This window comes from Poecilia reticulata, chromosome 2 (assembly GCF_904066995.2).
Source record: "Poecilia reticulata chromosome 2, P_reticulata-male-v2, whole genome shotgun sequence".
NCBI lineage: Eukaryota > Metazoa > Chordata > Actinopteri > Cyprinodontiformes > Poeciliidae > Poecilia > Poecilia reticulata.
This window is the reverse complement of record NC_088831.1, coordinates 41,114,604-41,131,341: the sequence shown is the minus strand read 5'-3', so window position 1 is coordinate 41,131,341 and position 16,738 is coordinate 41,114,604. Positions and strand designations below refer to the sequence as shown.

Genomic DNA, 16,738 nt, shown 5'->3' with positions numbered 1-16,738 from the left:
CAATTCCTGTTTTTAAAAACTTACTTCACTTCCTGATGTTCATCTGTTACTTCCTGTGTCCAGCAGTCCTGTTCACAACATGGTTCTTTAAGGTCAACATGTTTTTTTTTTTAATTATCAAACTCTTTGACATTTTAAGATTTATGAATGAAAAATCAGTAAAAGGTTTTTCTTGAATATATTAAAATATTTACCTGCTTTCAGTTGTATTTTCTCCATTTTCGTTTGAAAGATTTCTGCAGAATAAAATGATATTAGTTCAATTGTTTGTTTTTAAGTAGTTAATGAATCAACAGAGGAACAATCAGACATGTTTCATAGTAATATTAAATTTCTTACTGTGTTTTTGTTGCTCCATCCATGTTTTCAACACTGTTGAAATATTTATTAGTATTTTTGTAAAATTCTTCTACATCTTCAAAGGTTTTAATCTTATGAATTAAAATATTTTCCACATTATTTAAAAATGTACTTTTTCAATGTACCTGCTTTTATCATCACTGTTTTGGTCATCAGGTTTTCTGTGGATAAAAATGTCATTAAAATGTCCCAAACCATCAGCAGGGCAAACTTTATTTGGACCATTAGATATTTTAAAGTTAGTCGAGTTCCATCAATTCCTGTTTTTAAAAACTTACTTCACTTCCTGATGTTCATCTGTTACTTCCTGTGTCCCAGCAGTCCTGTTCACAACATGGTTCTTTAAGGTCAACAAGTTTTTCTACAATTCTTCAACTTTATTGACTTTAAGTTTCAGAAACTATTCATTCCATCAAAATGCTTCTTAGTATTGATTATATATTTACCTGCTTTCAGTTGTATTTTCTTTATTTTTGTTTGGAAGATTTCTGCAGGTTAAAAATGATATTAGTTCTTTAATTCCTAGAATATTTTACTAAAATTCTCCAACCTTTAATGTCATTCTAAGTTTTAGAAATTAATAAATTAATCAAAAATGTTTTGTGGAATATATTAAAATATTTACCTGCTTTCAGATGTATTTTCTTCATTTTCGTTTGAAAGATTTCTGCAGATTCAAAAACGATTTTAGTTCAAACTGTTTGTTTTTAAAGCAGGAGATGAGGAAACACTCAGACATGTTTCATCATATTAAATTTCTTACTGCTCGATTTGCTGTCTTCTGGTTTCATCTTCCATGTTAGTTTTTCTGTTGAATACATCAAATTCTTATCTATAATTGATTCTTTTTTATTGTCAGTAGTTGGTTTGAACTTTAATAGATCTTTTTCCCTGTAGAAAGTAAAACTATCTACTCACGGTTCATATAATTTATCCTCTTCCTCGGGTTCACTCATGCTGCCCCTCTGGGTTTTTTTTTTATTAATCAAAACATCCATCAAATTTTGCCATGTAATACATTTGTGTTCACTTTGTTTTCCCTTCTTATTCTTTACTTTCTCAAGATTTCTGTAGATTGAAAATTTTGCTATTTACAAATTGTTTCTGATCACAGAATTTGTCCCAAACTTTGAGCAATTATAAAATGTCAGGGGGAAAAAGCAAAATAGTAAATAAAGTTATAGATATTAAGTCAAATAATCAAATCATTTCAGCAGTATTGTTTTTAATACACTTCTGTATCATTCATATATCTATGGTAGATGCCCAGTAGTAACAGAGTGCTCTGCATCTGGTTTTTAATTTCTTTGGAATCAAACATACTGTTGAAAATATTCAAAATTATAATGAAACACACAATTATTCCATCACACATTTTTATTATTTATTAATAAATCTCAGGTGAACTCAGCAACAATGAGTTTTATGATCATACAGAAAACATTCATTCAGCAGCAAATTTATGATGCACAGTTGAGTCAAGAAGAGCTACTGCAGTTCTGGAAGTTACAGATCTATACAGAGATATCAGTAGGTCTGTTATGAGTAGAAAATGAACTGGTTTTAATTTTCCACTCTTAACATTGACTTAATGAAATCAGGATTTGTTATCAAAACAAGGCTTGAATCTGATACCAAATGGTCTCTCTTCCTGAAAGTGTGAATGACTTTGTGCATTAAGGTATTATCTCCACATGGTCACCACCAGTTTGATACACTTTCCATCTGCCTCACAGAAAAGGTTTGCATTGTGATTTAACAACAATTTACAAGAAAAAGAACTATTGTCTCTGTTAATAATTATAAAAATATTTGATGTAATAATGCTAGGAATAAATTTTCCTACCTTGTGATTTTGTCAAAGTATCGACTCGCTGCCTGTTTGACTCTCTGGTCTCTTCTCAGTCGCTGTTGGTTTGACTTTGTCAAGAAGTAACTTAAATGTAAAAGCTGCTGTTGATCCTCAGACATCTTACCTAACAGGTTTCACAGCTTCAAGAAAAACACTTTTGGCTCCAGTCCCAGTTACATTATTCACTGCATAAAGTATCTTTCTGTTTAGATGATTATTGATTAAAGAGAGAATGAAACTCATAATCAAGATCTGTAAATTTTTTTCATCCTTTTGCTTTTGAAGAGGAAGTTGGTTAAATCTTTGATTAATAAAATGAAAGTCTCTTTCATTCCTTGAAGGAAGTTTTCTTCTCACTACTATTCTGATAACTGAAATTTACGAGCAGTCAAAACGATGCTCTTTATTATTCAGTTTCATAAAACCAATTACATTTTAGTTGATAATGTTCACTCATTATACACCAGAGCAATTTTGGAAAAGTTTATCCTGAATGTGTAAATACAAAGCAACTTCAAATGAAGTTCAGTTGATTTCTTCTTAAGAAATCTGGATTTTCATGTCTTAGACGACTAAAACTCTTTATCAGCATTTTGAAATGATTCCTTTTGACTGCATGTTTAACATTAATTTAACATTTGTACAATAACAACACAGTAATTATGCATTGCAATGCAACAGTGTGTCTTCTGTACAATGTGAAGACAGACGCATTTCCTGTATGTTTTTGATGTTGGAACTAAAGGGCATGTCAGAAAAGTATGATTTGAATTACATTTTTTATTAGTCCTCTCATAAGGCTGGTCTAAACTCGAACCCTGCAAATATGCAGTTGGTCTTAAAAATAGAGGGATAAATTTAAGGAAGTCAGATTTTTATATGTTTCTCATTAAATACAAAATGTTCATCAATGAATGTTTTAGCCATGAACTTTCAAGAGAAGGCAGGATGACTTTTTTAGCTTTTTAAAATGAAGAAACTGTGACATCTTGTGGTGCTTTGAACAGTGGGACTGGCTGAATGCACAAATACTCTCCATTTTTAGATTCTGCTTGAGTAAAAAGATTTATTATATGTAGAATAAAGGTTTCATTGATTTCTGTAAATTGTTAATGTTGTAGAGCTATTTCCAAAGCTGAGATTTGTTTTGATAATTTTTATATTCATCAAAAAATTAGATGTTGTTTTCTCCCACTGTTTTAAAACTTGATTTGTTGAATTCTTTTGTTTAACTCAGTAGCACATCTTCTTGGTGCAGTGCTGAAGTCGGCCAGTGATTAATGAGTCACACATTCCAGAAACCAGTAAGTCCTGATGACAAGTAAAAAGTAAAAGAGATACTGAACTTCATCAGAATGCACTTGTGTTTTCTACGGTCGACGCCACAGACAGACTGATGTAGACGGACAGATCAGAACAGAGAGAGACGAGTCATAATGGGGAACTGGTAAGAGAAATATCTTTACAGTAGTATCTCAGTGATATTAAACCTGTTGATTTAAAAGTATGTTAATGATAAATTAATATGCAATCAGAGAAGAAAAGAGCCAATCAGTTCTGCCTCAGTGTGCAGGCAGGAATTACTGGATCATAACACCCAAAAGATGAATTGTATTTAAACATTTTAACTGTAAGTCAACAGCAGATGACTTAGAGTTAAATTATTAGTTGCTAAATTATTAGTTTCATGAATGTTTATGAAGATGTGAGATACATCAAAATTGTATATAATGAGAGAAAATTATTCAGTGGTAAATGACAGATCTGCACAACAGCGACCTCTACTGTTCAGGTGGATGAATAATAATGTTCAGATTATATTGGGGAGTTTTTCCTGCACTACAAGGAAGTGACATTATTAGTTGTCATACCTCATTTCAGCTACAACATTATTGTAGAGAAACCAACAAACTCATACTGGGAAATGAGATTATGTTACTTTGGTATTCTACATGATTATCATTATGATTCCAAGGATCTCATTCTCCATGCAAAATTTCTTGGCCACTGGTAGATTGGAGTCTTTAACATAAGAACCAAAAGTGAAACTTCCTCACAATTTAATTAAGGGATGTGAGTAACATGACAGCAGGGCTCTCTTTAATAAATGTAACTAAAAATACAAAGCTGTGAAAAAAAATAAAAATAAAACAAAAAGACGACTTCCTCAATCTTTGCGTTTTGGTCATACTTAATTATTTTTTCTGAAAAAGTTATGATACACAGAAAACCCGAGTAATAACAAAAATACATGAGATAAAAGTCATTTAAAAAAATTTTGTTAGAACATGAATCAGTTGTGATTTACCAGGTTTTTAGGAATCTGAGTTCAGTTCAACACAGAATAAGAAAACCACTTGTAAGTGGTGTCTCAATCTAAAGAAATTATTCACAAAAGGATAACATACAAAGTCAATTACATCTGTTACTTACAAAGTGATTTTTTTGCCTTTGAGATTTTACTAAAACCACAATATGAGTCATTATTCACAAATTAATAAACCAAGCAACAAGAGTTACTGGCATGATCAAATTATATCACAAACAAATAGATAATGAAGACAGGAGGTTGCAAAAAGCACATAATAACAAATGAAGTGCTGCAGGCCACATTTACCTCTGTAAAGGTCAAAGTTCACAACTTTAATATGCAAAAAAAGGTGAGACAAAATCACATCAATTGGAGGATTAATAGGGGACCTATAAATGTCTTAAAATATTATTATATATGTCAAAATATTAAAATATAATAATCTTTGTGAAAGATATGTTTCATTGTATTTGAGATAAAAAAACATTTGATTAAAAACAACATGATACCAACAACAAAATATATAATGTTGATGCTGTGAGGGCCTGAGTTTCCTCACAACCAGAATAACCTGCTGCTTCCCAGAAAATAGAAATCATTAGGAGAGAATCAAGATTTTTGGAAGTGATGTGTGCAAAATCTATAGAAAAAGTTTTTTTAATGCACTGGATTGACAAAATTATCAACTTGAAAAGACCACATATTTATACGTTTGTATGTCTGTTTTAGCATCATGTTTTATGCTAAATATGTTAATTTTTTTCCTCTACAGTCCATGTAAGAAAAAACCAAAAAGGCCGAAAAAACTAGAAAAGTCAAAAAAGTCTCAAGAATCTCAACAAGTTGAGGAAGAGAGAATAAGGTAAGGTGAAGACTCCAGATGCTGTGTGGCAACCTTAATTTTTTAAATTGTGCGAATAATCTTTTGAAAATGATATAATATACCGTACAATGAAAAAGTGTTTGACCATGTAGATGTTTTATCTTTTTTCTTTTATGTCACACTGAAATGTTTCAGACCATTAAGGGATGTGAGTAACATGACAGCAGTGCTCTCTTTAATAAGTGTCACCAAAAATACAAAGCTGTGAAAAAAACCCCAAAATAAAACAAAAAGACGACTTCCTCAATCTTTGCTTTTTGGTCATACTTAATTATTTTTTCTGAAAAAGTTATGATACACAGAAAACCCGAGTAATAACAAAAATACATGAGATTAAAGTAATTCATTTAAAAAAAATTTTGTTAGAACATGAATCAGTTGTGATTTACCAGGTTTTTAGGAATCTGAGTTCAGTTCAACACAGAATCAGGAAACCACTTGTAAGTGGTGTCTCAATCTAAAGAAATTATTCACAAAAGGATAACATACAAAGTCAATTACATCTGTTACTTACAAAGTGATTTTTTTACTAAAACCACAATATGAGTCATTATTCACAAATTAATAAACCAAGCAACAAGAGTTACTGGCATGATCAAATTATATCACAAACAAATAGATAATGAAGACAGGAGGTTGCAAAAAGCACATAATAACAAATGAAGTGCAGCAGGCCACATTTACCTCTGTAAAGGTCAAAGTTCACAACTTTAATATGCAAAGAAAGGTGAGACAAAATCACATCAATTGGAGGATTAATAGGAAACCTATAAATGTCTTAAAATATTATTATATATGTCAAAATATTAAAATATAATAATCTTTGTGAAAGATATGTTTCATTGTATCTGAGATAAAACAACATTTGATTAAAAACAACATGATACCAACAACAAAATATATAATGTTGATGCTGTGAGGGCCTGAGTTTCCTCACAACCAGAATAACCTGCTGCTTCCCAGAAAATAGAAATCATTAGGAGAGAATCAAGATTTTTGGAAGTGATGTGTGCAAAATCTATAGAAAACGTTTTTTTAATGCACTGGATTGACAAAATTATCAACTTGAAAAGACCACATATTTATTCGTTTGTATGTCTGTTTTAGCATCATGTTTTATGCTAAATATATTAATTTTTTCCTCTACAGTCAAGGTAGGAAAAAGCCAAAAAGGCCGAAAAAACAAGAAAAGTCAAAAAAGTCTCAAGAATCTCAACAAGTTGAGGAAGAGAGAATAAGGTGAGGTGAAGACTCCAGATGCTGTGTGGTAACCTTAATTTTTAAAATTGTGCAAATAATCTTTTGAAAATGATATAATATACCGTACAATGAAAAAGTGTTTGACCATGTAGATGTTTTATCTTTTTTCTTTTATGTCACACTGAAATGTTTCAGACCATTAAACTAATGTTATTATTGAATAAAGACCTGAGTAAATGTAAAACACAAATGGAAAACTATTTCATTTATTAAGCAAAAAAAAATATTAATTCCAACCTGGTTTTATGTTGGAAAGTTTCCCCCAATAAATCCGTAAACTACATGTGATTAAACTATTTTTTTTTTTTTTCAGAAAGCTGAGCTCAGTTTCACTTGGCATACAGAAAACGTCTCTAATGACCAAATGATCTGGAAAAGTTACAAATCATCTAAAACAAATACAAGCAGTAGAAAACATCTTTCAGGAGGCAAACAGAGTTTTTTATTGCATTGAATTGATCAATGTTTAACTCCAGAATGCATTATAAACTTATAAGACTATCATTTAGAGTTGTGGAAATGAAGAGAATGTGAGATGGTAAAGTTCACGTAGGGCTGGATGAGGACAAAAAATTGGCATTGTTCATTCGTGGTCCATTATTGGAGAAATTAAGACTTTACTACATTTTCACACATGTTTCATATTTTTATAATTTTAAGTTGGTGGGAATAAAATCTCTTGCCACTGTAATAACACTTTTATATTGGTTTCAATTTTCATGTAACTTTTCATCCTGTGATATTTTTGACAGTCTTAGGTCTGGTGAAAATGAACTGTCATACCTCATTTCAGCTACAACATTATTGTAGAGAAACCAACAAAACTCATACTGGGAAATGAGATTATGTTACTTTGGTGTTCTACATGATTATCATTATGATTCCAAGGATCTCATTCTGCATGCAAAATTTCTTGGCCACTGGTAGATTGGAGTCTTTAACATAAGAACCAAAAGTGAAACTTCCTCACAATTTAATTAAGGGATGTGAGTAACATGACAGCAGTGCTCTCTTTAATAAGTGTCACCGAAAATACAAAGTTGTGAAAAAAAACCCAAAATAAAACAAAAAGACGACTTCCTCAATCTTTGCTTTTTGGTCATACTTAATTATTTTTTCTGAAAAGGTTATGATCAGTGGTGGAGAAAGTACTCAAAAAATGTACTTAAGTAAAAGTACAAATACACAGACAAAAATGTACTCAAGTAAAAGTCAAAGTACCACATTAACATTTTACTTAAGTAAAAGTAAAAAAGTACTGGTTTTTAAAAATACTTAAGTATTAAAAGTAAAAGTACTTGCTGAATGCATTGCCTAATCACTAATATCATTAAGTGTACTGATATGCCACAGATAAAGCATGTTTTTATTACGTTTACTCTGTAACATAGTTTAGACTTAGATATATGATTCTATGCATCATAATTTCAGGGATGGAAACATTTTGTCTCCTGTCCTACCATAGCATGAACTTCACTTTTTTTGCCACACATTTATTTTGAAAGAAATCCAACTGGCAGAGGAGGACATGGAACCAAGGAGCCTCGTAGCAGAGTTGTCTGGACCACTGAACCCAAGACCAAATCAAAACCAGCACCCCGCGCTACATGACAATAAAATTTAGTGCACCTATCAAAATTGCTTCTCAAATTGATCTGAAAGATTCACTTTCCCACCTAGATATTAAATAATTAGAGCTGAAATAAATTTAACCAGTATCAATTCAAACTCTTCTTCATTCTGTTTTGCTTTCATCTCTGTGCCAAGATCCACAGAGGTCTCCTGCCATCCCTAAAAAAATAACGCCCTGTGCGGTTGCCCATATTGCCAATGTCAGAAATAATAATTGTCTGCACCATTAAACATAGCAATTAACAACGCTCAACTATGAACACTGTCCAAGGCCCAATAAGCAAGAAGTAACCAAGCAGGAGGAGCACTGTGACTGTTCTCATCCTCCCTCCTGCTGCAACGTCTGCCACCATGACAGGTGACGAAAACAAAGAGCAATGAGCATGCTCTGTGTTCCTACGTTCTTGTTTTATTTATTCACCAATTAAATACAAATATATTTTAATGAAATAAAATAGCTACTGCAGTGTACGCAGAGCATTACAAGAACAAAGAACGGCTCTCACTGAGGCTTCAGTACTATAGGACTTAGTCAAGATCCGTCTAGAAGAATCGGATCGTCCATGAATGTCATATTACAATATTGCACTTTGGTCACAGCATTGTCCCATATATGCGACATGTCAGTCATCGCAGATGCAACATGTGTCTCAGTCAATACAGCTAGCTTTGCTAGCATCACGTCCACGGAGCTTACCTTTCTTAAAGCTTTCCTTCCAAGTGACGTTAAAAATTGGACAAAGTCCCCCCGTCTATGAAAGCGAAGCGCTGCTGATTTTACATGTCGCCATATCTTATGATTTATGCAGCGCTTCCGTACTATTATATTACTGACGCTCAGAGAAAGCCACTGCGCATGTCTTGGAGCTCCGCGTGCGAGTAAAGGGGGAGTCGATGGGTGACAACAGACACTAAGTCACGTTATTGCTTGGATTTTACGGCGCCACCTTAAATCCCTGAACTTCACATTTTAACGGGAAAAAAAAAAAACACAATGCGACTTGGATGTAACGAGTAACGCGACAGTTTTGTAGAAATGTAGTAAAGTAGAAAGTACAGATATTTACTGTAAAATGTAGTAGAGTAAAAGTAGAAAGTACCCATTATTAAATATACTTAAGTAAAGTACAGATACACTAAAATTGTACTTAAGTACAGTAACGACGTACTTGTACTTCGTTACTTCCCACCACTGGTTATGATACACAGAAAACCCGAGTAATAACAAAAATACATGAGATAAAAGTAATTCATTTAAAAAAAATTGTTAGAACATGAATCAGTTGTGATTTACCAGGTTTTTAGGAATCTGAGTTCAGTTCAACACAGAATAAGAAAACCACTTGTAAGTGGTGTCTCAATCTAAAGAAATTATTCACAAAAGGATAACATACAAAGTCAATTACATCTGTTACTTACATAGTGATTTTTTTACTAAATAAATTAATTAATAAATAAATTCACAAATTAATAAACCAAGCAACAAGAGTTACTGGCATGATCAAATTATACCACAAACAAATAGATAATGAAGACAGGAGGTTGCAAAAAGCACATAATAACAAATGAAGTGCTGCAGGCCACATTTACCTCTGTAAAGGTCAAAGTTCACAACTTTAATATGCAAAAAAAGGTGAGACAAAATCACATCAATTGGAGGATTAATAGGGGACCTATAAATGTCTTAAAATATTATTATATATGTCAAAATATTAAAATATAATAATCTTTGTGAAAGATATGTTTCATTGCATCTGAGATAAAACAACATTTGATTAAAAACAACATGATACCAACAACAAAATATATAATGTTGATGCTGTGAGGGCCTGAGTTTCCTCACAACCAGAATAACCTGCTGCTTCCCAGAAAATAGAAATTATTAGGAGAGAATCAAGATTTTTGGAAGTGATGTGTGCAAAATCTATAGAAAACGTTTTTTTAATGCACTGGATTGACAAAATTATCAACTTGAAAAGACCACATATTTATTCGTTTGTATGTCTGTTTTAGCATCATGTTTTATGCTAAATATATTAATTTTTTCCTCTACAGTCAATGTAAGAAAACGCCAAAAAAGCCAAACAAACTAGAAAAGTCAAAAAAGTCTAAAGAATCTCAACAAGTTGAGGAAGAGAGAATAAGGTGAGGTGAAGACTCCAGATGCTGTGTGGTAACCTTAATTTTTTAAATTGTGCAAATAATCTTTTGAAAATGATATAATATACCGTACAATGAAAAAGTGTTTGACTATGTAGATGTTTTATCTTTTTTCTTTTATGTCACACTGAAATGTTTCAGACCATTAAACGTTTAAACGTTAAACCATTAAAGACCTGAGTAAATGTAAAACACAAATGGAAAATTATTTCATTTATTAAGCAAAAAAAATATTGATTCCAACCTGGTTTTATGTTGGAAAGTTTCCCCCAATAAAACCATAAACTACATGTGATTAAACTATTTTTTTTTTTCAGAAAGCTGAGCTCAGTTTCAGTTGGCATACAGAAAACGTCTCTAATGACCAAATGATCTGAAAAAGTTACAAATCATCTAAAACAAATACAAGCAGTAGAAAACATCTTTCAGGAGGCAAACAGAGTTTTTTATTGCATTGAATTGATCAATTTTTAACTCCAGAATACATTATAAACTTATAAGACTACCATTTAGAGTTGTGGAAATGAAGAGAATGTGAGATGGTAAAGTTCATGTAGGGCTGGATGAGGACTGTTCATTCATGGTCCATTATTGGAGAAATGAAGACTTTACTACATTTTCATACATGTTTCATATTTTTATAATTTTAAATTGGTGGGAATAAAATCTCTTGCCACTGTAATAACACTTTTATATTGGTGTAAATTTTAATGTAACTTTTCATCCTGTGCTTTTTTGGGAGTCTTAGGTCTTGTGAAAATGAACTTCAGCAAACAAAGTGAGTTCTTCAATCAATCTATAAACTCATAACAATGTGATTGGACATTAATTGACTAGAATATTTACATAACATAAAGACATAAAGTCAAGTTTTAAGAGCAATACCAGTACTTCAAGATATGTACTATTTGTCTCACATTAGAAATATTCACACATTTTATTCTTCACTATTTAGAGACGACCTCGAACAAAAAGAAAATGAGCTTGAATCAGTTAATAAAAGGTATTTTTCACACAACAAGCAAACAGAATATATTTCAACCCCAGATATCAGGATGCCAACTGTAACATTTATTCTAACTTTGCTTATTTAATCGTCATAAAAGAAGTTTAATGTATTACAAGTTTTCTGATGTTCCTGTTAATCTATTTATGAAGAACATGATCTGTTATGTCTTTAACTCAGACTGATTGAGACTCAGACTTCTCATGAAAAGAAGATCCAGGAGATCAAGTCAGTATTATTCAGTGTCTTCAATGATTCTCAGAAATTATTACTTAAAACATAGACTTCTGTTCCTCAATGTTCATAAAAAATTTAGCTGAGATGACATTTAATACAATTATTCCTCAATATTTGAATTGTTAATTTTCACCTCTGCAGGGAAACTTTAGAACAAAAGGAAAAAGAAGAGGGAGCAGCTAATGAAAGGTAATGCTAGGAAGCTACAAAAAATATTGGTAAAAAAATTTACTTCTGACTTTCTAAATTTGTCTTAAATTAAAATAATCTTAATTTTATGGTGAAATCCTGAAGCACACTAGAATGCTGTTGAACTTCTGCAGCATATCTGTGTTATAAGTTTGTATCTGTCATATTTTAAAACAGATTGACGGAGACAAAAACATCCCATGAAAAAGAGCTACAAGCGATGAGGTATTTTTATTTTTATATGGGACCATGACTAGAATATATTTACTGATCATAGAGTTTAAGTTTACATGAACATAAAACTCTTGCGATTCTATATAAACCTTATATAACTTAATCACATTTCCTTTTGAAATATGCCTCCTTTCAGTTGAGGTTGGTTTGCAATAAACATGCAGTGAACCCTCCTGTTGTCCTCGGGTCAAAATGACCGAGATTTGTATGTGTTTTCCCTATACACAGAAAATGAGGACAACAGGAGGGCACTTTGTAATTTCATCAATTGACAAAATGGCCCTTGTGATTTATAATTTGTCTCAAAATAATGATAAAAGATTTTCACTCATTCTATTCGTCATTCAGATCTGAACTTAAACAAAAACAAGATGAACTGGACTCAGCCAATCAAAGGTATTGTTCCCTCAATCTGCAATAACAAATTATGATCCAAGTAAAGATTTCTGAGAGTCTCAGTTCCATGATTTCACTCCTCAAACTGTTCGGATTATTCTGGTATCTTTACTGCAGACTGACTGAAATGAAGACGTTACATGAGAAGGAGCTTCATGAGATTAGGTACATGTCCTTATTGTCAATATGATGTCATCACAGAGTCAATACCTTAATATGAAATTATTCACTGATGCATCTCCTTTACACATGATGTCCTCATTTATAGATCTGATCTTAGAAAAAATGAGGAGGAACTGAAATCAGTCAAAGAAAGGTACGGCACAAATATAGCATATTTACAGCATGAACATGTGTTTAACAGCATAAATATGATATAGTTCAGGGAATAGACTGAAGGACAACCTCAATGAATCTATTCATAGATACTGTCACTCTGTTCACATAAAAGTTAATAATTTTGTAGAATCTATTGTGAAGAGTTTTTGAATGCTATATTTTTAACACAGATTGACTCAAACACAGACCTTGCATGAAAGTGACCTCGAACAAATTAGGTTAGTGTTTTGTGAGTCAGCTTTCTGATGACCCCAACACTGAATCACCAAATCAACATGGTTGAATGTTGAGCAAAGTTATGAACTTTAGATGTGTAATGTCCATGGATTTGGTTCTTGTTAACATCTCCCATGGAAATTAGCCATTAGTGAGATTTACAAACACTTGTGACTCCAACTGTAAGTGCAACTTGTTAAGACAATGATTACTTTGCTGTGAGTGCTAACAGAGACATCTGCAACTGAGAGCATAGTTTCTTGCTTAAACCTGTAGATGCTAATTCCTGATCTTTTGTGAAGCGTTCTGTTGGCATCTTCAGGAAAGCTCACAGAAAACTATCTGGTTTATTATTTCCTCCTATTTATCAGAAATTGGATAATGGCTGTTTTTATGAAATTGTGTACCTTATTTTCTGCACTATAAGGCACATCGGATTATAAGGCGCACCTTCAATGAATGGCCTATTTTAAAACTTTTTTCATATATAAGGTGCACCGCATTATAAGGCGCATAGAATAGACGCTGGAGTTACGTTATGCATCCACTAGATCAGTGGTCCCCAAACTACGGCCCGCATCCGGCCCGCCGCCACATTTGGTCCGCCCCCCTGAACAATACCAGAGAGCATTCAGATTTTTTTCATATATTGTATTTTCCGGTTTATATGTGGATTTTTCTTCAACCACCAGGGGGCTCTTTAGCAGGAAGTGTGTCCTGTAAACTGTGGGTGTTTTGTTTTGCATGGCGCATTGCTGCCATCTGTTGGTCTTTTAGGGAACTGCTTGACTTTTATGTTATTTAATCAGTACGGTTGTTTGCTAGCGGTAGAGCAGATGAACACACGTGTCTGTTATGAACGCCGCATTCCAGGTCGAGTTCTTCGAAGCAATGCCTGTAAGTAGCAGCTTATACTTCAAAACGAGCCTTTATGTTAACATATGAGGAATTAAAGCTACTTTCCCTCAATGGAATATATGCTAGTCAGTCGCAGTGACCGTTTCACTAACGGTTTTTGCCCATGTGCTTTCTGGGTAAAAATCAATCGAGAAACTCCCTCTTGTTGTTGCTAGACTTGTTGTGGTTCAATATTGGTCCATATATAAGGCGCACCGGATTATAAGGTGCACTGTCGGCTTTTGAGGACATTGAAGGTTTTTAGGTGCGTCTTATAGTGTGGAAAATATGGTACTTCACTGTTCTGACCCAGTGTAGCTGTTTGGAACAAACCGATTTCTAACCAATGCTTTTGCTGTTTTTGCTGTAGATTTTACAGCAAAAATATTTTAACAAATCTTAAGGGAGAACCTTGCTTTTACTGGTCGTTGCATAGTTTCTGTAGTAATATGTTTGAAACCTATTTATTGGTTCCATTTGTCAAGTGTTTGGAGTGAAAGTGCAGTAAGTGTGAGGATTTAGTAGTTAACTATGTGGACTGCTCCTGTAGTATATGGATGAGATCATATCTCAAACTGAACAGTTTGAACATCTTGAACAGTGAAGGAGAGGTTTATGTATCTGGGTTTTCTTCCTAATATCAGTTTTTACCATTTTAACACGGTACCAGATAAGTTACAGATGGGACTCCAAATAGGGCATTCGACTTCTGATTGTAGGCATAAGGAAGTAACCTGTATTAAATGTCAAAATGTACTGTTTTAATTAATACATAGCATTTTCATATAAATTTATGGTGAAAACGTTTTGTCACAGATCTGCCCTGGAGCAGAGAGGAAATGAACTAAAAGCAGCTGATCAAAGGTACGTCAATAAAATACAGATGAAGATATAACAATTCATAGTTTTACAACTGTTGGCTGGTTGGTTTACATTAAGAAAAAGCATTGAAAAAAATACATGTTTGATGTGTTTTCATGTCATATTTTCAACAGACTTAATGAAACAAGAACTTCATATGAAAACAAACTTCTTCAGGCAAGGTGTGTAAAGGTCATGAATCCAACATTCATTTCTGTTGGAAACTTATGATAAAATTTGACAGAGGCAGCATGAGTTCATGTAAAGATTTATGAAGTTGATATTCAACATTTAGCTTAAAATAACACTGTTGTCTTTGACATATCTCCCTTAACTCTACAGATCTGAGTTGAAGCAAAAAGAAGAAGAACTGAATTCAGCTCTTCAGACGTATGGCTCAAAAACCTCATAAAACACAATAGAGTTTAAAATATTTTAATTCCGAATGTTTAACTAGTTTGTTTCTGAAATGAAATTTGAAAACACAAATTTGAAGAATAGTTTTTATCTGTTATGTTTTACACAGGCTGATTGAAGCAAAGACTTCTGATGAAAATGAACTTCAAAGTGCGAGGTAAACCTTTTCTAAAAAGTCTAACTTCAGAATAAAAGATTGATCAAGTTTTTTAGCATGTGAATAAGTTAGAGATGTGCTATTTTTCTGTATTCGCAGCATTTTAACTTGCCGGCTAGTCAGGAAAGAAGAAGAAGTACAGCTGATGTCAGCCAGTCAAAGATACTTTGATGCTGTAGTTTATAACACATTAGGGTTCAATGCACCGTTCTTCCAGTTTGACATGTGAAAAGTTTAATAGTTTAGTTGACCTGGAAATAGTTAAAATAATGCAACTTAGCAGTTTTTTTCCTTTGATTAGAAAGTCAGTCTGTTATAAATGTCTCTTTTTTAACAGCCTGCCTGAAATCCAGAGTAATTATGTAGCTGAGCTCCAGCAGACGAGGTACGATTTGTTTCTGTATCTATTTTAGCTTTGAATAATGACTGAAGAACATGTTTATTTAATGAACATTGATCAAAAGAACACATTTTTATTATTTGCTTTAAAAATATGTTTTAATGCATTAGAAGAACCTAAATCAATAACTAAAAGACATTGCAGTTAACATTATTAATCTGCTTGTCCATGTCAGCATTTTTTTAGTTATTTGTGTTTATTAAAATTAAAACATTGACAGTAAGAAGAAACTCTAGTGGTGAATTTCCCTTTTTTGGAAGTTTGAAATTCATCATTTTGATGAAGCACAAACTTTTTCTTGATTAGATGAAGAGACTCAGAAGATTTCTGATTTATTTACTGACATGTTTCTAATGCAAATAATTTCACCTTTTATAGATCTGCTCTAAAACAGAAAGAAGAAGAACTGATATCAGTCAATGAAAGGTATTTTCTTCTCACAAAAACCTGAAATAAATTATAATATGAGATAAAAACCTGGGTGTTTCAGTTCATTTTACTGCAAAATCAATAAGAATATTTATCTATTGCTTCTTTATCACAGGCTGAACAATGAGCTCCAGACAGTCAGGTAATTTTCTACATATTTATTTTACTTGGACAATAACTAGACTATATGGTTTGGGGTTGCAGTAAACAAACACATTGAGGATTTTCAGAAATTGTTTTCTTCATTCTCATTCTCAGATCTGTGCTCATTAATAAAGAAGAACAACTAGAATCAGCTAATAAAAGGTTTGTTCACACAACAATATAATGTTCTTGTTAAATCTGTTTTATGAAGAACATGATCTGTTATGTCTTTAATTCAGACTGACTGAGGAAAAGACTGTTCATGAAAATGAGCTCCAGGAGATCAGGTCAGTTTTCAGTCTGTATTTACGGGAGAGTTAAAGTGAGTTATTACTTTAAACATCATTTAAACTTCCTG

General features: G+C 32.5%; 1 protein-coding gene and 1 long non-coding RNA gene across 2 annotated transcripts; one reads left to right on the top strand and one right to left on the bottom strand.

Annotated features, from left to right (window-relative positions):
- Positions 1-985: 985 nt before the first annotated feature.
- On the bottom strand, positions 986-2,573 carry LOC145554253 (uncharacterized). The gene is made up of 4 exons (XR_014090285.1): positions 2,207-2,573; positions 1,279-1,428; positions 1,124-1,168; positions 986-1,027 (listed from the first exon to the last, which is right to left on the bottom strand). It is a non-coding gene; the product is annotated as an uncharacterized LOC145554253 (long non-coding RNA).
- Positions 2,574-3,459: 886 nt separating this feature from the next.
- LOC145553763 (uncharacterized) lies at positions 3,460-16,701 on the top strand. Its single transcript, XM_081612650.1, has 21 exons — positions 3,460-3,659; positions 5,296-5,385; positions 6,556-6,645; positions 10,354-10,443; positions 11,207-11,236; positions 11,645-11,692; positions 11,843-11,890; positions 12,068-12,115; positions 12,473-12,520; positions 12,638-12,685; positions 12,789-12,836; positions 13,030-13,077; positions 14,789-14,836; positions 14,968-15,015; positions 15,176-15,223; positions 15,360-15,407; positions 15,745-15,792; positions 16,186-16,233; positions 16,352-16,378; positions 16,495-16,542; positions 16,620-16,701. Exons 1-21 carry the CDS (start codon positions 3,649-3,651, stop codon positions 16,699-16,701), a joined length of 1,092 nt encoding a protein of 363 aa, XP_081468776.1. The 5' UTR covers positions 3,460-3,648.
- The last annotated feature ends 37 nt before the right edge of the window (positions 16,702-16,738 follow it).